Raw genomic sequence first — 23,415 nt, forward strand, 5'->3', positions numbered from 1 at the left:
ATGCATAAAGACTTCAAAAGAAAATATAACTAGGAAGTGAATGAAAAGAATCACCCTTCAAATTTCTTTTCTAAATATTTTGTCCCTTGGTCAGGAACTGAAAATTAGAATGCCCTGAGTCCCTTTACTTGCAGATATAAATATTTTATAAGCTAAGTTAAACAAAAAGAAATACAAGAATTTCCCAGACAGGGCTGCAGTGGGAGCGTGTATGATGAACATAGGCTTCCAAAAGAGGACTAAAATGAGAGACTGGAAGGCTCTCAGAATGAAAGGCAGCCAGCCCTTTTCTTGGTCAACACAGCCACTCATTCCTGTTTGTCTCTTCAAAGATTAGTTTTACCTGCATCTGTGTTCATTTAGGAAAGGATATCTATCTGCCCCACAGCTTGCAACTTCACATTTCTCCCTCATTTCACTCATGCACAGAAACCTTCAAAATGACTCTGTATCCTTATTGCAGGCTCCTGAAAAAATGAATGTGGTTGGACCAGTTTGAATCAGGTCTCCATCCGTAACCCAATTAATATGACTGGGAGCCAGAGAAGAGAGAACTTTGTCTTCCAAGGCCCTGCTCTGAGGGCAGAGACAGTTTCAAAGACAGGACTAATTAGATTTCCTAGGAGATGCTTACTGAGAATTTTGAGGTTAGTCTTTAAAGCTTAGAATGTGAATTCTCTATTTTCATATTGACAGGTGATACAAATACTTTTAAAATAAGGTGAAGAGACACAGAAATCTTTCTGCTGCTGAAGGCAAGATGCCCAACCAATATTTTGCTGATGCAAAAATAAAACCTCCCCATGTTTGCACTGTAACAGGCTGCAGGCAAAGAGGAGGTTGTCCTTAGGCCGCAGATTTGTATCTGCTCTCACAGTTAGGAGTACTCCAGACTGAAAGTGCAGAGATCCACGCCCCAGGATTCAGTGTGAAAAAGATAGTCGTGCCCCAGAGAGTTTCCAGAGCAGGTGTTCCAAATCATCAAAAAGATACCTGAGGAGTATTTCGCCCATGGAAAAAAGTTATATTGAGCTGCAGAGTTCTGCAACGCGTTTTCCAGGATAAGCTATGGGAAAAAGTATTGTACTTGCACAAAACAGAATAGGTTGTCTTGTAGAGTGCTGATCAATTGCCTTTTGTCTCCGAGAAAATGATTTTAGTTTTGATAAAGCTGATAATGCATAGTTTTTTCTGGCTGCAGTAGGATGGCAAAATTATTTGTATGCAGAAATCAATTCGAGCTGTTGAAAATTAAACCCAATCATCAGCATATAGGATAAGGCTTATCTTTCTATCTATCAAGATGGCACATACCTAGTTTGTCTATAATCAGTATCATGTGACAGAGATTAATTTAAAAGATGAATACATAAAACACCACTGCTTTATATTACATGAAATTGGTAATGGATGTGTCAGGAAGTTTTCCCCTTTATTTAGCTTATTTTTAAAGGGGTATTTACCTGCATATTATCAGGATCATAATATGAGGCCTCACTTTAGAGTCAAAACTTAGTGAGAGATCAACATGCAAAACAATCTTATTTTCTTGAAAAAAATAGTGGTAAGTAATAGCATAAATACTGTTCCTAAAACCCTATTACTTCTAATATAAAATATTTAACTTGGAGACCTCACACGTGATTTAAAGGAAAGCTAACATAAATAATTGAAGGAGTGCTCAGAAAATTGATATGGCCATAGTTTTGTGGGACTGTAGATTTGACTCCTTTTAAAAAGAGTAGGCTCTCTTTGAACCTTTCCAGAACAAAAGTAAGTTTATAGTTGTTTCTATGGAAAAGTACATGCAAGTTATGATTATTACAGTAGCCTTATTAACTCAACAGAATGGCACAGTGGTACTCACAACTGTAAACCTAATTTCGTCTACCCATATAGTTTGGTGTTATTCAGAACACACTTCAAGCAGTTTTAAACAGTGATCCAAAAACTTCTCTTACAACTTACTTTCAGGGGATGGTTGAATTAGTTTGGGCGTAAGGACCAGCAGTCTCTGTTAGATGTCTGGGATCTAAATAACCAGGGCTCTGAGCTTGGGTCCACAGAGCTCAGAACAATTGCCCCTGCTCATTCCCACCATGGTTGGGTGCCTGCGCTTCTGTCGCTACTTTCACTGAAGCCATTGAAGGAGCAACTGTAGCCTCAAATCTGCTTCATCATTAACTGCGGAAATTAAGTAAAGGTCTTGCACATGGATTTATTTAACTCCAGATTTGGTGGTAGTAAGTTTATAATTAGATAGTGTTACCGAACCAGCGGTCCTAGGGAGGGGCAATACAATATTTGGCCCACCTAGGGATGCCCAAAACTGCTATACAACAGGGGCCCCCCCCCCAAAACAAAATACTAAAATCTACTGGGCTCTTCTGTCCGCCGCCAATTGGAAAGACATCTCTTAAAGTCAGAGATTTGTGAAAAGGAAACAAAATGTTTATTTAATGCTATTCAGGCCTAATGCCTCCACTAAAATATCAAAGTCCTTCAGGTTGTACACCTACACCCACACAGCACTCCCTTCTCCCACTGTCCCAACTCCAGGTATCGTAAATCAGGAAAAGAGCACACGTCTGTTGCAGGCCGTTGGCACCGTCAGCTGTGTCACTGTGCAGGCAGGATCTCTCTCTAGTTAATCCAAAGTACTGTGGTACCCTCTCATGGTCCACTGGCAAGAGTCCTTTGTACCCAGTTCCACTCAAAGTCTCTGTTGCTTTTCAGGCCATGCAGCCAAAGGGGGCACCCCAAAGCCACGTGGGCCTCTTCTACCAAAGCTGCAGGAGTCCGCACTCCACCAAAAGCATGTGGCTTTCTTCTTCACCTGGCTGCAGGGATCTCCATTCTGGCAAAGCTGCATGGTTTTCCCTTTCACCTGGGCAGCTATCCCCTCATGTCCCGGAGCCCATCTTTTCCAAGCTCTCTCACAGGCCTTTCACTCAGGAGCGCAGCCCCTCGTTACATTCTGAGTCCAAGCCCTTCTCACTCAGGAGTGCAGACCTTAGTTACATCCTCCTGAGTCCCAACTACTCCCTTCTCCCTAGCTCCAAACTTGGCCACTGCTATTTAACATATCTATGAAACCAGTTAAAGGTTATAGATATGTTAAATAACCATTCCAGAGGTTAGATCCAAAACTGTTGCTATGCAAAACAGTTCTCAATGGCCTGGCTTCATTCGTTTCTTCCCCCTGGGGGGAGGTGTGAGGACATCTTATATGTCTCTCCAATATTCCTATACACTTTGAATTCTGGACACCATTCCAAATCTTTTTCTTGGGGGCCCCCCTGGCTGCACCCTGTATCAATAGGTTTAAATTAGGCAGATTCTTTCATAACCTGATTTTTTTTGCTGTCCTGCAAAATTTTCCAGAAATGTCTGTTCATTTGTTTTTATTTTTAGTTTGTTTGTTTTTACATCCATGCAGTTTTAATTAAATCAGTATGAGATATATTAAATATGAGATAGGTCTGATTTTCCCTAGAACTTATTATTCTATTAAAGAAAAAAGAAAGGAATTTCTCCAAGCAGAGCATTTGCTAGTTTTGTTTAACAAAAGGTTTTATAAAGGTCACCTCTCTCCACCTCCTCTCACCTTTTCCTTCCAATCCATCCATTCAGTCGTAGGGGAAAACAGATTCCGAAGGCCATGTTTAACATAAAAAAATTAATAGTAAATTGAGACAGAAACAGCTTAAGCAACATAATAAGCAATGGCAAGTTATTGGTACCTAGTTTGTCAATATTAAGACTCTCTCTTTCCCTTATATTAAGGTATGAATATGAATAAATAGTCAAAGTCTTTCCTCCCTGATTCATTATACTAAATAACAGTCTCAATTTCAAGTGACAAAAACCCAACTAGTTTAATGAAAAATGGACTTTATTGCTGTGTATAAACTGCAAGTTGAGAGTGGTGTAAGATTCAGGCCAAATCCAGGCTCTCCAGCCATGTTCTCGATAATTTCTGTGTCTGTTCTGCTTTCTTCTTTGTTGAGTGGACCTTCAGACAGGTTCTCCCCAAGTGTTTACAAGAGTTTATATCTCCAGTGAAAATTAAAATTCTGAGTAAACTCACATCTCCATCTACTCTACTCTTGAACCTGAATATGAACAGTAACTTGAAAAAAAAAGCATGCTGACTCATGTCACTTTCAATTTTCATGATTCCTCCCTTGTCTTTCAATCCAACTTCCTATTCTGCTTATTGATCTATGTCTCAGACATCTCAAAGTGTGTACAAACAGCTGCTAAAAATGGTGTGTGGTTTTGTGTTTTCATATTTGTGAAATTTCTTCCAACTGGAAAGTCCCTGTACATACTCATCACCTTAGTGACTTGCAAATTAATTTTAACCATTCCAGATTTAGCTTAATAATCACCTTTTATAAACCTCCCTTCCTATCTTTCTCTGGATGTTATCCCACATCACCTTCACACATACCTTTATTTTTAGAAACAATTTTACTATATTATAATTAAAGTTTACTTACCTATTTCCTTTAATAAAGTCAGGAAAGGAAACCATGCTTTAGTTTTCTTTTTCCCCCCAATCCCAAATCACAGTGTTTAGTACATTCTAAGTGATTGAAATTTGTGTTGTTTTTGAATGAATAATGAATTGATAAATGAGAATTTCCTCAAGAAATTTCCTAGAACTTCTAAATCATCAATGTATGTTTTCTATCAGGATTGTTTTCTTTAAATGTTTTTTATTTAAAAAGATTCTAAATAAATCTTTGAGTTTATATGCCTTACAAAATTTGTAATTTCTAATGCCGATACAGTCTTAATATAACCATCGTTCTAATGATAACTGTCATTCTAATGGTTATATTAAGAAGCTATAATCTCAGTTATATATGCCCACCAATATACAAATACCCCTTATTAATATGGGACATGTTTAATAATATTCACATTTGAATTTGAATTTGAATTTGAATACCATTGCTTCTAGGTCAACAATCCAGGGAATTTGTGAAATTTGTAAGAAAATTCTATTCTATACTGAATCTTTTAAAAAAATTAAATATGTATATATAAAGACATAAGTTGTTCAACTGCAAAAAATGTTATCAAAGGCCTATCTCAACTGCCAGTAATGATATGAAATATGGACAATTAGAAATTAAATACTTGACATTTAGCGTGTTAACAATAGTTCCAGGTGTTTAAATGCCTCAGTCATTTTCCCTCGTTTTTCAATATTTGTCACATGAAGCCTATGTGTAGCAAGGCATTTTGACTGTTTCTTAAGGCACACAAGAATCTCTTTAAAAGAAGAGAAACAAGAAGAGTTTCATCATGGTACACTACTTGCCTATGCTTCTGCCTCTCTGTCAGGTTGTATGAGACTTACATTTTCCAATTATCACTGTGTCATTTGGCATTTTTATCTGACAAGTACATTAAAGCCATCAAGAAGAGTGAATCTTGAAATCTTCCGTGTCCCAAGGTAGTCACAGTTTGATGCACTGTATTGCATTGTTTCTGGAAAGGTGGCAGGGTGGTGCTGGAAAGCACAGCTGTGACATCACTTCCTGAAAAAGTATAGCCCAACCTTAGGGTCTCTGCTTCAACAGAAATGATCCCAGAGGGTTTGTTCCATCCATCTGAGATTTCAGGACCTGGCTTACTGAGTAGAACAGTGAATCTTTTGCTATCCTCCCTCCACAACCCACACCAATCTTAGAAGTATTTTCCCTTTTCATAGATGACATCAAATATTGAAGGCAAGTAAAAGAATAATGTTAATACTATGCCATGACAATACTGCTTCCTTTAAATACCTACTTCATTCAAATCCTAGGCAGAGATATATGAATAAAAATTTTTGCCCACTCTATTTTTATTAACTTATCTCTGAATAAATTAAATGCCAATATATAAATGTGTAAGGATCATTTATGTAACTAGAGCAATTTTAAGCATTAACATTACTGAATATACCATTGCTCCATTGCATTCCACATAATTGAATTGAAATGCATATAATAAGATGAGCATTGGAACTAAAAAAAAATAGCGAAGTAGCTGTGGGGATAGGATAAAATGGGGTTGAATCTAAGAAACACTTAAAATTTAAGAATGACAAGGTTCATAATCAACCTGAAGGCAAAGGAGAGAATTGCATGAGGCTTTGGTCCTGGACGTCTGTAAGAACGGCGTGCCCCTGCAATGGGATGCCGTTACCCTCCAGGCAATGGGGAAGGCTCTGAACACTCTAGTTTATTATTCTAAAGAGTATTACTCTGGCCATATGATGTGGGATGGGTCAGGAAGACATGTTGTAGACAGGCAGTCTAGTAGAAAATTATAAAACTAACCTATTCATATGAGGCCAATACCTGAAATGAGGCTCTGTCTATGCTAGTCACAAGATAATATAAGACGTGATAAAGATTTGACTCTGACAGTGGGGCTGTAGGGAAAGGTAAAATCAATGAAGATGTCACTTTTCAAGCCCAAGTAGCCAAAAAAATATCATTATCTACAAACTCACAAGATTATGCTCATCTAGGACAAACGTTTTCTCAGCTTTCATTCATATCTTATACTTTTATGTCTACATTACCATATCTATGTGCTGAGATTTTACAGATCGATTAGTCTCCATTATATATCATGATGTCTTTTTATAGGAGTTTCTTTCATAGGGTTACACCATTCCTGAATACAATAGATGACCTGAGAGGGAATTTTTTTGTCCTGAAGAAAAAAATGCTAAGGATTTCCTGTATTGCTGGTCAAACACCTTAAGATTAATTTAATTTACTGAGCATTGTCATTCCATCACTTTGTTGAGATTTCTTCTGTGATTTAAAAAATCACTTTGGAGAAATGATGAGATAATATCATTTGAAATTTTTATATTTATGATTCCCATAATTGGGAATCATAAATATAACATATGAATATGAAGCAAATGTGCACTGTTTATTCACTGGACAGCATTTTGAGAAATACTTTATTCTGCCCCCCCAAAAAATCATGTAACTGCCATCTTCAATTACTTTAAAAAGATGTTCACAAGAGAAAAGTGCTAACTTTAAGAAGCTAGTCCACAGAAAATGACACAGGATACAAATAACAGATTGAAATATAACTATGTATAAACTAAAATAATCTTGATTACATAGGGACAACATCTTATGCTTCCATATAAGAAACTTCTTTGGTTAAAAATAATCAAAATGCTTTTTTCCTCAAACTTTTCTGAAAGTATTAAATCTATTTTTTATTTTTTTTAAGTATTTGGGATCCAAGTAAACAACTTCACTTTTTTTCTCTTCAAATAGAAAAGACGAAGTGAACCTCATGTCACTCTGACTTATGCAAAGCATTGACTAGGTGCTATGTCTTTGTTTAGTAGCAAGTTCGCAGCTCTTTTTGGAAATTGCTTCCACTCAAGGGAGTGTACTTCTTTCCAAATCCATACAATGAAATATATCATTTTAATATACTTATATTTTTCTAAGATTACAACCTCATTCCCTTAAACAAAAGGACATTTTCAATCTACTAGTCACAAGTACATTTCTTTTCTCAATACAGATTTTATTTCTTTTTTTTTTTACAAGCAAGGTTTGCTCTCTATGGTGTAACTTAATGTGAGTAAATTATAGTATACATTTTATCCTACAAAACAAATTACAAATGATATTTTCAGGATTTAAAAATGAATACATGGTGCTAACAAACAAGTTTTCGTGACAGAGGAATTTGTAGCTATACTGTATATTTATAGAATCCATTTGGTAGATAACTTTGTGGTTTATTTGTCTAAATATGCCTTTTAAATTAATCAAGTCTTTGAGGCCTCTAAGCAAGGAACAGCTACCCCCTCCTGCTCTTCCTCCCTGCACTGCTCCTCCTCATCCTGCCAATACATTATATTTCTAGGTTCCTGCCCTGCTGACTCACTGCCAAGGGCTGCTTATTCCCTTCCAGGGCACCCTAAAATTCCCTTTGTAACAGTTCTTACAGTTGTGATTATTTGTTCACCATCTGTCTCCCACAGTGAACTGTAAATCCAGAACAGCAGGAACAGTCTTTGTTGATCCTTGTGGTACACCCAGCGTCTGTCTCAGTGCCTGCCATGTAATGGGTGCTCAGTAAACATTTGTTGAATGAACTAAGAAGTTCTTAACCTTACATGCACATTCTAAACTTAATCTACTCAATCTGATTAAATGTAGAAGTCTGTACTTTTTAGTAGCTGCTGCCTTCTGGGAAGCATTATCTTCAAGCATACAGAATAATTGGATTCTTCTGATTAAAATTATGTTGGGTAGACTTACTTCACATGCATAACATAGTTACCTTCAGGGTAAATCTTCTGTAATGTCAAGTAGAAGGTGAGGATACAGATTCCCCATAGGTTAATCTGAGCTCTTCTTACCAGAATCATCCAATATAAACAATTATTCAATTAATTTACTCGAACAAAAGTTTATTAAGATACTACTATATTATATTAGTACCTTAGGGCTCCTATAACAAATTACCATACACTTCATGGCTTAAAATGACAAAAATTTATTCTTACAGTTCTGAAGGCCAGAAGCACACTTTCTCCTAACACTCTAGGAGAGAATCCTTCTTGCCTTTTCCAGCTTCTGGAGGCTCCAGGCATTGCTTGGCTTGTAGCTACATAACTGCAGTCTCTGCCTGTATCTTCACATGAACTTCCCTTCATCTTCTCTTCTTCTGTTCCTTGTGGGACACTTATCTTTAGATTTGGCCTACCCAGTAAATCCAGGATGATTGATATTCTCAACTTAATTACACTAAGAGAGGGGATGCCATTATTCAACTTGCTAAAGATACTACAGTGAGTAAATTCCATAACTGACAAGATAGATTACACAAATAGTAATTTCAAAAAACATGATCCAAATTTATTGGTAGAAATAATACAACAGTCTGTAGGAATACATGACTGGGGACCTAACCCAAACCAAACAACTGGAAAAAAGCTTCACAAATGAGGTGGTGTTCAGTAGGATGATTGAATAGGAATTCACCATAAGAGCAAATTTGGCATTCGAAGAACTGGAAAAATTCAGCATGGTTAGAGAATGATAAGAGATGAATCTGGAGGTATATACTATAGCCACTGTATAGAGCCTTGTTATAAAAATTAAGGGCTTTGGACTTTATCATGAGATAAAGATAGAGATCTGTGACTGACCAACACCAATATGACAAGAAGGCAGAAATTATGTCTATTGAGACATAGCTGGTCCTGAATGCTCCTCTTATTTCCACATGGAAAATCTGATTCTTCTCTATATTTAATTGTAGCTCAATATATAACATTCTTTCAGAACAGTTGGTCCTGCCCAAAACATCTGCAGAGACATTGGTTCACACCAAAACATTGTTGGCCCTATGTAAACGTCCACAGAGACCTTGAGTCCATGCCAAAAGTCCTTGAAATTCAGTCCTTGAGCATATTTGGTCCATGCCAAATGTGCCTTGATATTTGGTCCTGTCCGAAACATCCAGTCTTAGAATGTGAATCATAAAAAGTAATGTAAACAAAATTTTAACAAGTTAAATGTATCATCTAATTAATTATGAACAAATGTCTCCATGGACATTCTGGATAGGACCAAATATAACCGTATATTAAGGGCCATTTAGTGTGGACCAGTCATCTGAGTGGATGTTTTGGACAGAACTCAGTATCAAGTAGCAGATCTGTGGCACAATATCACAGTAAAATTGCTCTGAAAGATTGTGACAAGGATATTTCATTCAAAATTTGTATTTTATAGACAGGAAACCAAGGCCAAGCAAGGCTGTGATTGCTGCAGGACACACAAAAAGAGAGCTGGATCAGTTAGCTGTTCCATTAGTGAAAATGGTGGTATAATGTATTGTAAATAGTATGGGCTTGGCACCTGACAAAGCAGGGTTGGATTGCCAGCTTTCCTGCATATAAGAAGTATGACTCTAGGCAAGTAATATGTATAACCATTTAAACTAGGAATAATAATAATAGAGCCTACCTATTAAGACTATTGTGCAGATAAATCTGGTAATGAATTTGAAGCACTAAGCATAGTGCTAGAGGATAGTTTTCTATTAAATAAATAGTGGCTGTTGTTGATGATGATGTTTTCATAATCAGCCTATCATTCATAGCTTTTCACTCAGAGCATAATAATGCATCACATTATACATTCTTATTTTCAAATGACATGTACCTATATTATTATTCTCTACAAAGGAGATTAGGATTTAGAATTCCTAGCATAGAGGTTTAAGAAATTAGATTGGACTACATATTTTTCAAAATAACACAACTTAATATTTTGTCATCTAATTAAAATTTTAACTAAAGCACAGTTCAAAAATATGTAATCACAAGAGTGAAAAAGAAGATATATCGGTAAAATGAGCAGTTTACCAAGCTATTATTTAAGTAAAACAACATAATTTTTATAACAAGGTAATCTGATTTTCAAAAGGCATCCAGTTACTTATCTTCTCCTCCATCTGAACTTTGAATACATGGTCTTAATAATTTACTTGTTACCTAGCTACCACGAGAATATATGGTCCAGGTTTAAAACTCTTTAACTATATCAAATATTTCACAAATGCAGCAGTTGCTAAGTAAATAATGTATGCTTTTTAAATGCCATTTTCTTTATCTTCAAAAAGTTAATGTTGTTTTCTATAACATCTATTTCTTACAATTTGTTATTCAATAATTTTCAATGAGAAAATGTGACATTTTAGAGCAAACATTAATTTCCATGATATCAATGCTATTTGGAGATTAGAAAATTCAGTCAGGACCTAATAAAAAAATTTACTATATTATATATCAGATAAGATGCAACTATTTAACTTGTGTCTGTACAGATTGAAAACTCAATATTGAAGTAAATTGACTGAAAATATCTTGAGTAAATCATAGTGACTAAAATCTAAATCCATACATTTCTTACTGAAAACCGAACATAAATGACTTTTGTTTTTATTTACATTTATATTTCCTCACAGGCATTTTAAATGCTGTGACTGGTATCTTACTGACTCAAAAATAACATTATGGTTCAGATATTCTCTAGTAGATATGTCATTTTTATGAGGAAGTTAATACCCTGGATATAAATTTGCATACTTGATTCCCAGAAAAAGAGCTACTTTTGTGAAAGCCTTAAAGTACTCAAATTTAATAAATTAATATGGTAGAGCATTAAGTGGTTTGCTTGTCAGTTATATTCTTTCTTTGCTTTAATTTCCTGCATATAACTGGTTAGATTAATGAATTTTTATGGTGATCAAAATAAAAATCAACCTTTATTCAAGCTAAAGGACATTAAGGGGACTGATTGAATTAACATTTTAGAACATTGACAATTAACTGAATTACTGCTGTGAGTTGATAGCATTGAAAGGAAAAATGAAACAATCTAGAAGCCTGAATTCTGATAAAAATCATGTGTGAGTTTAGGCACGTTCTTTAACTTCTCTGGGCTTCAGTTTTCTTACCACTGTTGTTAAGCAATTGCCCATATGCTATCCCATAAAAATCATATCTAACTAAACCTTCAGTAATACAGAGGAGTGCTAATGAACTAATTGAATTAGTATATTTTATTATTTTTTAAAATATATTTTATTGATTATGCCATTACATTTGTTCTATTCCCCCCTTCATTCCCCTCCATCCTGCATACCCCTCCCCCACCATTCCCCCCCTTTAGTTTATGACCTCGTGTCTCAAGTTCTTTAGATTCTATATTTTCCCTACTATTCTTGCCCTCGCCCCTATCTTCCACCTACCATCTATGCTACTTATTTTCTGTACCTTCTCCCCCCTTCTCCTCCTCCCATTCTCCTATAGCTAATCCTCCATGTGATCTTCATTTCTATGGTTCCACTCCTGATCTAGCTGTCCTCTTAGTTTGCTTTTGTTTTAGGTGTGGTTCTTAATAACTGTGAGTTTGCTGTCCTTTCACTGTTCATCTTTTTTATCTTCTTTTTCTTAGGTAAATCCCTTTAACATTTCATATAATAAGGGCTTGGTGATGATGAAGTCCTTGAATTTAGTCTTATCTGAGAAGCAGTTTATTTGTCCTTCCATTCTAAATGAAAGTTTTGCTGGATAGATCAATCTTGGTTGTAGGTCTTTGGATTTCATGACTTGGAATACTTCTTTCCAGCCCCTTCTTGCCTGTAAGGTCTCTTTTGAGAAATCCACTGACAGTCTGATGGGAACTCCTTCGTAGGTAACTGTCCCCTTATCTCTTGCTGCTTCTAGGATTCTCTCCTTCATTTTAATCTTGGGTAACATAATGATGATGTGCCTTGGTGTGTTCCTCCTTGGGTCCAACTTCTTTGGGACTCTCTGAGCCTGCTGAATTTCCTGGAAGTCTATTTCCTTTACCAGATTGGGGAAGTTCTTGTTTATTATTTGTTCAAATAAGTTTTCCACTGGTGGCTGTTCCTCTTCCCCTTCTGGTACCCCTATAATTCGAATCTTGGAACATTTAAAGATGTCCTGGAGGTTCCTAAGCCTCTCCTCATTTTTCTGAATTCTTGTTTCTTCATCCTTTTCTGTTTGGTCATTTTTTTCTTCCTTCTGGTCCACGCCCTTGATTTGGGTCTCAGTTTCCTTTCCATTACTGTTGGTTCCCTTATGCATTTCCCTTCATTTCAATTAGTTTAGCCTTCATATGTTTCTCTCATTTTGACTAAAATCAGCCAGTTTTGTAAGCATCCTGATCACCAGTGTTTTGAACTATGCATCTGCAAGTTTGGCTGTTTCTTGGTCACTTAGAGTTATGGGCTCTGGGGCTTTGAGTTCTTCTTGAGCCATTTTTGGTCTGTTCTCGCCTGTTATGTATGAGGAGCGGAGCCGTAGATGTTCACCAGGGTGGGGCCACCCAGGTCGCTGGTTTGTAAGCTGTATGTGGGGGCGGGGTCAGAGAAAGACAATAGCGGTCCCCTCTGCTGCTTCCCGCTGCTGGGGCCTTCGAGGTCCAGTCCATCTCACTGCTTGCTCCTTCACCGGTTTATCTGCATGCGAATGTGTGACCATGGCCAGCCCTCAGTGGGTCTGCTACTCCACACCTGGGATCCGCCCATGGTTGCCTGCGTGCCTGGGTCTCGTGCCTGGGTGGGTCCGGTAGATCTTTCCTGCCCAACCCTGCTCTGCTGCTGACTCTGCCCCTCTTACCAGTTTGGCTGAAGGGTTCATTGTCGTCAGACTTCTGTATAATTCAATTTTCTGTGGTTTGGCTGCGTTTTTGTTGCTAAAACTTTGTTGTTTTTAAACTTGGTTGTGTGAGAAGGCACAATGTTTCCACCTATGCCCCCATCTTGGTGGAAGTCCTCTGGTTACTCTGAATTAATATATTTTAAAGGTTTCAAAAAGGTTAGTGAAACATGCAGCCTAGACAGTTTTTTAAAATTATATTTTATTGATTATGCTATTACAGTTGCCCTGATTTTTCCTCCTTTGTCACCCTCTACTCAGCACCCCTCACTCCCTCTGGCTAGACCCCCACCATTGTTCACGTCCATGGGTCATGCATTTAAGTTCTTTGCATTTTACTTCATTTCCTATACCATACTTTAAATCCCCATAGCTCTTCTATAACTACATATTTATACTTCTGTATCCCCTTGCCTCTCCGCCCATTCTTCCCCACCCACCCCCCACCTGGCAACCACTAAAATGTTTTTCGTATTCATGATTCTGTCTCTGTTCTTCTTGTTTGCTTAGTTTGTTTCTTACATTCAATTGTTGATAGATATGTATTTTTTGCCATTTTGTTCATAATTTTAGTCTTCTTTTTCTTAAATTAGTCCCTTTAACATTTCATATAATAATTGTTTGGTGATAATGAACTCCTTTAGTTTTCTCTTGTCTGGGAAATTCTTTAACTGACCTTCAGTACTGAATGATAACTTTGCTGGGTAGGGCAATCTTGGTTGTAGGTCCCTGCTTTTCATGACTCTGAATATTTCTTGCCAATTCTGTCTAGCCTACAGAGTTTCTTTTGAGAAATCAGGTGATAGCCCTATGGGAACTCCCCTCTATGTAACTAATTTATTTTCTCTTGCTACTTTTAACATTCCCTCTTTATCTTTAAACTTTGGCATTTTAATCATGATGAGTCTTGGATTGGGACTCTGCATCCATCTCATTAGGGACTCCCTGAGCTTCCTGAACTTCCATGCCTATTTCCTTCACCAAATTGGGGAAGTTTTCTTTCATTATTTTTAAAATAGGTTTCCAATTTCTTCATCTTTCTCTTCTCCTTCTGTCATCCCTATGATGTGAATGTTGGAACACTTGAAGTTGTCCCATAGGTTGCTTATACTATCCTCATCTTTTTTTTTTAGATTCTTTTTCTTCTTGGTGTTCTAATTAGTGACTTTTTTTCCTTCTGTTCCAAATCATTGATTTGATTCTAAGCTTCATCCACTCTACTTACTGTACTCTTTTTTCCCTGTTAATTGTTTTTTATTTCAATTATTATATCCTTCATTTCTGACTGGCTTTTTTTTAATGCTGTTGAGGTCCTCCCTAATTTCCTTGAGCATCCTTATAACCAGTGTTTTGAACTCTGTATCTGATAGACTGCATATCTCCATTTAGCTTTTTTCCCAGTGTTTTGATCTATTCTTTCATTTGGTCCATGTTTCTTTGTCTCCTCATTTTGGCAGCATCCCTGTGTTTGTATTAAGTAGACCTGCTTTGACTCCATGTCTTGGTAATGTGGCCTAACATAGTAGGTATCCTGTAGGGTCCAATGGCACTGCCTCCCCTATCACTCAAGCTGGATATTTGAGGTACACCCTTTGTGTGAGCTGAGTGTACCCTCCTGAGCCTTGATTGCTATTGGCAGATCAATGGGAGGGGTTTACATAGGCCAGTCACCTGCAAGGACTGGCTGTGACTACTGACCACCAATCTCTACCCTCCATGAGAATCAGCTGTGTAGGGGCAGAGTGGTGGTGCTCCAGTGTGGTCTGTAGCTGTCCACTGGGTGCACCGGCCCTGGGATTTCCCAGGTGGTGCAAGGCAAGGTCAGCCCCCACCTGTGTTTTGTCCAGGGCCACCCTGCATCAGCTATAAACCAGTCTGAGATGGCTGGTACTTGTGCTGGGCTTGGAGATCCCTAGGCAAAAACAAGCTGTGATTCTAGGCTGGTTTTTGCTAGTGCTGGGCCTGAGGCTCACTGAAACCAGCTGTTGCTTGTTTGATAGGATTTAGGAAGTTGTGAAGCAGGAAAAGCAGCCATTCTTATGGAAAAGCAGTTTGGGTGAGCCCTTAAGTTGGGTGAGGCAGTGTCTGCCTATCTCCAAGGCAGGTCAAACAGTGTTAGCCAGGTTGATGGAGTCGCAGATATGGCACCAACTTGCCAGCTCTGTGGCGAGAGGTGTTAGAAAAGGGACAATGGTGTCTGGTCACCTTGAAGCCAGACACTTCAGTTCCTCCCTATATACCACTGGTGACTTTTAAGCTGCTACCCTAGTGCTGGAGCTCAGAGGGAGTGAGTCTTAGTGAGTCCATGCTTGTGTTCTTTAAGAGGAACTGCTTGGAGCTCCAGAAGTTTCTTCCACTCACTCAATCTCCACTGGTTTTTGCAGCCAGAACTTGTGGGGACTTACCTTCCCGTCATTGGAACACTGGGCTTGGGAGCCTGGTATGGGGCTGGAAGTCCTCACTCTTGTGATATTCCTGCAGAATTTTTATCCATCACACATGGGTGTGAGACCAGCCTGTTCTGTGTCTGCGCTCCTCCTACCAGTCTGGATGGATGTGGTTTTTTTTTTTAATTCTGTAGTTGTCAGACTTCCATTTGATCAATTTCTGACAGTTTTAAGTGATGGTTGTTCTGTATTCTAGTTATAATTTTAATGTGGTTGTGCAAAAAGTTGAGCTATGTCTGTGTACATTGCCATCTTGACTGGAGGACGCAGTACAGTTTTAAGATATGATTTTGTCAATGAGAGAAACGATATGTTGTTGCCATATGTTATATAGTTTTTTCATCAATAAAGGAAGCTTTAAAATATCATTTTCTTAATTACTGCCAGTCAAACATCTGAGTACTAGCATGTAATTCCTTGTGCTGTGGAGGTGGAATTTTTAATAGTAAATTTGAATTAAGCAACATTAAATATAAAGACTATCATTCTTTTTTTATCCGAGAAAATCTTTGTTCTCCTTCACTTTTAAAAATTTATTAGAGCCCCAGCTAGTGTAGCTCAGTAAGTTGAGCACAGGCCTATGAACCAAAGGGTCACTGGTGTGATTCCCAGTCAGGGCACATGCCTGTCTTGCAGGTCAGGTCCCCAGTAGGGGGCACACAAGAGGCAACCACACATTGATGTTTCTCTCCCTCTCTATCTCCCTCCCTTCCCCTCTATCTAAAAATAATAAAATTAAATCTTTAAAAAAAATAAAAATTTTTATTCATTTGACATTGGTTAATAGGATTATATAGATTTCAAGTTTATGAGATGGTCGTTTTTAAAACAAATTATACCATAGTTTTTCTACTTTGTGGAACAGGCACCAAAACTGTGTGTAAAGCCTGGTTTCTTGGTCAGTATTCAAGGAAATAAATTAGCAATTATATAAATGAACCCATTAATCCATCTACTGATTTATTTGAAAAATTAAAATGTTCAACACATATTTAATCTTAACAAGTGGAATACTAAGAACTCTTTACTTGATTGGCATTTTTGTAAAAAGGAAAAAAGGGTTATGCTGTGGATTATGACTTTAATAATCTTCAGCCCATATTTTGGGCTTGCATCCTGTGTGCTCAATAATGGGTAAATATGCTGGGCTTTTTGGTAGTCAGTACCATACTTGCAAGCATATATTAAGTGATAAAGTAATTTTGGTAACGAAATGTCACCCAGGGAAATTTTAATCTTGTATCTGTGTTTCAGCTTCTGACATGGCGGCGGAGCAGGGGCAGATTCTCGTGATAGCCACCGCGGCTGTTGGGGGATTCACTCTCCTCGTCATTCTTACTTTGTTCTTCTTAATCACCGGGAGGTAACGGACGTATACCAGATTATTTCCAAGATATGAGAACAACCATTTTTAATGCACCTTTTCCCAAATGTTTTTAAACAGAACAAAGCACACCTGTGAGAAAAAGGGATCAGGGAAGATTCACTCTGAGAGCAAACTTTAAGATACCAGAACCACCCTGACTAGTTCTCTGTATCAACAGGTCCCTGAAATGAAGCAACGAGAGACTTGATAAGAACACTGAAAAAAGTGTGAATGATAGATTTGTACTTACCATAATAAGTTAATTCTCATTTTTTCCTTTACTACAACCAAAGTGTACCATGAAAGGGATTTAAAGAAAATTTAACAGAGAGATCAAACTATTTATATGAAAATTCTTTGCAAACTTCATGTTATATATATGTGTTATTTTAATCTATTAAATATTAAAAGGATCTATATTGGAATTATATTAATTGATATTTTACATCCAATATTTATTAAATTTAGAGTAATATGGATGAAAATTTAAAGTAACAATACATTTAGCATTGCAAAAGACCTAGACTTTGATCCTGACTGGCTGACTAGCTTCACCTGTCTAAACCTTAGATTTCATACATTTTATGTTCATTCACTCTCTGTATTGTTGCTAGATACTGACAACACAAGAGATATGAGTGAAGATTGTAAGTATAAAATTATTTAAAAGAATAAATGTTACTTCTTATTGAACCCTTGGTTTTAGGCCCAGACTTTTGTCAGAAATTGTGAACATCATCACATCATCACATTTTCATTCCTACAAGAGGTGGAATATTCCTTCTGGATTATCAATAGGGAAACAAAGGAACACCTCAAGAGTTTTCCCAATAATCTGAAATATACATCCTAAAAAATACCAATGTCACGACTTAAATCTATATTAAGAATTTCAGTCAAACAGTGCACATCCATGCTGTCTGCAGCTAACGTATCCTGTACTGGAGTGCCTTAATATTTCATAGTGAGCAGAAGTAACAAATAACTACACTGAGGGGCAGTAGTTCAGTGAACTAGAAACCACCTTTGTGTTGTTTATTTTTTAAATTCTACTTATATACATAATTTATTAAAATTTATTTAAAATGGCAGAGGATACGCATATATTAAAATTGTTATCTATACTTTTGACAGCAGATGAAGGTTAGAGATCAATAAACTGACAGTACTTAGAAGGCACTTACCTGACAAAATGCAATTACCACCTATCAAGAGTGTACCCAATTTAATTGTAACAAGCCTACTTTTAGAGAACTTACCAAGGATCAAAGAAAGACATGAAGAGTCCAATGTGCTAAAGTTGCAATGGTGACTTCTTTATGAAATGAACTATAAAAGGGGCACATTCATTCTATGTTAACTTAAAATTTTCATGTATACACACAGATATAGTATGTCTCTTGTAAGTAATGGTGTCTCAGAATTACTGCTGTGCTGGGGTCCAATTAGCTGATAAAAGAATACTAGCTATAACTACATGTAACAGCAATGTCATTTATCCCCAATTTATACACACACATATGGGAGCATGTAGGAATCATTATAAGGTCATCCAATAAAAGTACCAGTGTGGGCATTCCATGGCACCGCCATCGGGTACCGCCTTCCAGCACTCTCCTGTCTCTCCCTCTGTGCCAACCGCTACCCTCCGACAGCCTCTGGCCATCATCACACCTCAACAGAAGCATCTTGTACAGTGGGCAGAAGGCAAATTTGGGTGTCTCTAAACCAGCTAACCATTGGGTAGAAAGCAAAATATTCAATACTACAACCTATAAATAGCAAAATTCTTAATCACGAGCTAAGTCTAGAGGACAACTGGTTATTAAAAAATTAAAAATAAATAAATGAAACCCCACATATCCTAGTGAATGAGTCCTAAGTTTGTTTCCTTATTTATTTAAAGTTAGAATTTCTCTGACCCTATCTAGTTCTTTCTTGCAAGAAGAGGGACTAAAAGACAACAATGGCTAGGAAAGGGGAAGAAGTGCCAGTGGTGAATGTGGCAACTGTGAAGAAAGGAAGGAAGGGAAAATAATAGCATTTCGGTGCATGTAAAGTCACTATGTCAAACTGGTGAGATTTAAATAATCAAAATACCAATGTTTTATGGGTTGTTACATGTTTGATAAATGTTACTAGAAAAAAAGTAGAAGAATAAAACTCTATTTTCATTGTCATTTATAACACAAGTACTGCATGTGCATTATAAATATGGAGGCATTAATATCTTGATAATACTCTATTTTTCACAGAGCACATAATTTAAAGACAATCAGTTTGGAGCCTAGAAATAGTATCCCATTATTAAAGTAAAATGAATTCCTAGAAGGTGATCTTAACTCCGAAGACACAAATTATATTGTTAACTAGATTGTGATAATTAGGACATGATGGTTAATTTGATTCAGAAAGATTCCTATTTTCTTATTTGAAAGTTTCTTTGAAAAACTTTGGGGTATTTTTTTAAGTATCATTTTATTTAAACAACAGTGTCATTTACCCCCAATTTAAAAAATGATTCTAACTCATAATGGAAATTGATTTCAATGACATTTTGAATTGTAATTCAATCTATGGCAAGCTTGGATATATATTTTTAAATTTTTAATTATATTTACATGTATTTGTAAAATAGGAGTTAAGGTTTTATTTTCTCATGGAGCATATAATATTTCAGCAAATGATATAAATAGCACATACATATATTGGAAAGTATTTTATTAACATATCAGAAAATATTGCCTTTGGCATAAAAACAGGCATATAGATCAATGGAATGGAACAGAGAGTCCAGAAATAAACCCACACCTATTTGGTCAATTAATATTTGACAAAGGAGGCCAGAATGTACAATGGTGTAAAGACAGTCTATTCAATAAATGGAGTTAGGGAAATTGCACAGGTGCAAAAATGAAGCTAGACCACCTTCTTGCACCACATACAAGAATAAACTTAAACTGCATTTAGGACTTATGTGTAAAGCTCAATACCATAAAAATCCTACAAGTAAACATAGAAAGGAAAACTTCAGATGCTTCTCTTAGAAATATTTTTTCTGGTATATCTCCTTGGGCAAGGGAAACAAAAGAACAAATAAACAAATGGGACTACATCAAACTAAAAAGTTTTTGCACACCAAAGGAAATTGTCTACAAAAAGAAAAGACAATCCACTGAATGGAACATCATGTTCACCAATGACATATTTGATAAGGCGTTAATATGCAAAATTTATAAAGAACTCTTACAATTCAACACCACCCCCCAAAAAACAATCCAAATAAAAAACAGGCAAAGAACCTAAATAGACACTTCTCCAAAAAGGATATACAGATGGCCAGTATATATGAAGAGATGCTCAAAGTCACTAATCCTCAGAAAAATGCAAATTAAAAGCATGATGAGATATCACTGCACACCTGTCAGGATGGCTATTTATCATTAATAAATCAAAAACAAGCACTGGCAAGGATGTGGGGAAAAGGGAACCCTTGTGAACTGTTGGTGGAAATGCAAAATGGCACAGTCATTGTGGAAAATAGTATGGAGATTCCTCAAAAGAAATAAAAATGGAACGGCCTTATGACCTAGGAATTCCACTTCTGGATAGGTATCCAAAGGAAGCCCAAAAACTAATTTGAAATAATATATGCACCCCTACGTTCATTGCAGGATTATTTACAATCTCCAAGATATGAAAGCTACCCAAGTGTCTATTAGTAGATAAGTGCATAAAAAATCTGTGGTTCATATAGTCAACAAAATATTACTTGGCTATTAAAAAGAAATCCTCCCATTCGTGACAGCATGAATGGACCTATAAGTTATTATGCTAAGTGGAATAAGTCAGTCAGAGAAGGACAAACTGCACATGATTTCACATATATGTGAAATCCATAGAACAATGTAAATGAACAAACAAAACAGAAACAGACTCACAGATACAGAGAACAGACTGATGGTTGCCAAAGGGTAGGGGGCTGGGGAACCGAGTGCAAATGTGAAAGGATTGAGAAGTACAAAATAGTCACAGAGATGTAAACTACAGCATAGGAAATAGAGTCATTAATATTGTAATAACTATGTATGGTATCTGTTGGCTATTGGAACTGTCAGGCGGACACTCTATAAAGTGTATGATTGGCAAACCACTAGGCTGTACACCTAAAACAATACAAAACGATATTGACTGTAAACTGTAATCAAAAATCTTTTTTTTGATTAAATAATTTTATTTAGTTATTTTTCGAGTAGTTTTTTATCTATTTCTTCCCTCCCAGCACCCCCCCCTGCCCCGTGCTCCCCACCTCCCTCCCTTTTCCACCCCCCTTAGTTCTCATCCCTGTGTCCTTCCTATTTGTTCCTCCAAATCCCTCCCCGCTTTCCCCCTTAAATTCCCTTCCCTCTCCCCTCTGGTCACTGTCAAATAAATGAAATTATTTTAAAAAACAAAATATTGCCCTACATAAATACAACAAACTGAAGAGAATACTTTGCAATCCTTGAAGGTTATGTAAGTTTGGCCTAATGAACTTGACAGATGGGCTCAAATGTTATCTTTTCCTGAAGCAGAATTTGAAAACGACATAGAAAATTGAACAGTGAAGAAAAGTTTATCCTAAATTATTAACTCCCAATTTTTATGCTTCCAGTTTATATGACACCAGAAACATTGTACATGCTAAGGGAAATTATTTTGATTGCATAAGATGAAAATAATTCATTTTTAAATATCTCTTAAGCGCTTTGGTAGGGAAGCATTTATTGGAATTATTCTATGAAAACTATAAGAAATTTTTGAGTAAATATTGAGCTTGCCACAGGATTTGAAGCAACATTCACTTTTGAGGAACAGACTATGTGCCACAGATGTATTCTGTTCAACCAGTTGGAATTAGCAATTGGGGGAACAGTCATGTCAGACGGATGTTGATGAATTTATTCATGTTCAGGGAGTCGTGGGAGATAAGCAGCTGCTTCTGTTCATCAGGGCAGGTCATCCTGAGAGCGAGCAGAGCAGGCCTCCTCCAAGTTTCTGACATTAAAAAAAATTATACCATTTAGCAGTCTAACTGGAAGATAGTTGCCTGAATGTCTAATATTCTGACTCACAAACATTTATTCATTTTGACTTTTAACTTGTTTTACTACTCTAGCTATGAGAAATCATATAAGGAAAGACGTGATGTTTATTGCTGATTATAAAATATTCTCTAAGATTCCCATCCTTTGGATCAATCAGTCCACTTGGGAGTATTTTATTTTTATCTAGGACTAAGTTCGATACATATTAAAAAAAACCTGCGGGGTATTTTCACATTTTATAAAGGTGTTCTTGAAAGGACCCTTGAGTGATATGTATTTTATTTGCCTTTGGTTCTATCCAGCATATTCTAAAAATAAGATTCTGTTTACTTTTTTAAAAGGTGCCAGTGGTACATAAAGGCAAAAATGAAGTCAGAAGAGAAGAGGCGAAACCACTTACAGAATGGCCACTGTAAGTAGTGAAGTGACTTTCTCCCATTATTTTATATTGTTCCCAGCAATTCAAGAGTTCCCTATAAACTTGGATCAGTGAGTTAAGAAAGCCACAAAATTTACCTCCAACTTTTCATCTGGTTTCCAGGTTTGTTAGGGGAAACTGCACCTGCTTCTCATTAAATGATACTGCTTTTCTCCTAATTCTGCTTGCTGAAAAATGTGACAGACTGAATATGCTAAAAATACAAGATGACTGATTGTATTCTAGTTATTTACCATTCACAATGTCCCCAGCACGTGAGTTGGTTTTATTTAGTGGAGCATTAGCCCCAGAAATATTATGGAATTGTTATTCCTTCTTGTAGGACCTGTCATTTAAACATATAACAAATCAATTTGCAGTTCATTAACACTAAAAAAGAAAATCAGCTCCTTAACTCTTAGAATATGTATGAAATCCTTGAGCTGACTACAAGGTTATATCCATTTGCAGGATCTCCTCCCAAGCAAGCTATAATTACCACTAGAGTTGGTTTGATAATTGCCGCCCTCCCCTCCTCAACGCCCACCTTCACCTCCACCTCCAAGTGGCAAACTACTCTGTCAAGGCAATTCCTCTGTAGTGAGATGCTGAATTAACAAGAAAGGAATGTTCTCTAATTAACCACAGTGTAGAGGTAATATGTGAGGCAAGCTGTTTAACTATTTAAGCTCATCTTCTGCTTCATATTGAGCCAAATGAATAATGGACTTTTAAAACTGTATCACCATCCAGGGGAAGGAAGGGATATAAGCGAGGAAATTACAAACTAGAGGGATAATTTAGGACTATTTCTAAGGCTCACATGATCCTCACAGAGTGGT

At 36.7% G+C, this 23,415-nt stretch overlaps 1 protein-coding gene across 2 annotated transcripts in view; it reads left to right on the forward strand.

Moving 5' to 3' along the window:
• Positions 1-23,415, forward strand: part of EPHA6 (EPH receptor A6) — a 911,975-nt gene that overhangs the window by 619,104 nt on the left and 269,456 nt on the right. For both annotated transcript variants that reach the window (XM_037132782.2, XM_037132783.2), the window contains exons 8-9: positions 16,957-17,065; positions 22,497-22,567. In XM_037132782.2, the coding sequence (XP_036988677.2) occupies positions 16,957-17,065; positions 22,497-22,567 (180 nt within the window). The remainder of the gene's footprint in view (positions 1-16,956; positions 17,066-22,496; positions 22,568-23,415) is intronic.

This window comes from Artibeus jamaicensis, unplaced genomic scaffold (genome assembly GCF_021234435.1).
Source record: "Artibeus jamaicensis isolate MK-2021 breed Jamaican fruit bat unplaced genomic scaffold, CSHL_Jam_final contig_3206, whole genome shotgun sequence".
In the NCBI taxonomy this organism is placed as follows: Eukaryota; Metazoa; Chordata; class Mammalia; order Chiroptera; family Phyllostomidae; genus Artibeus; species Artibeus jamaicensis.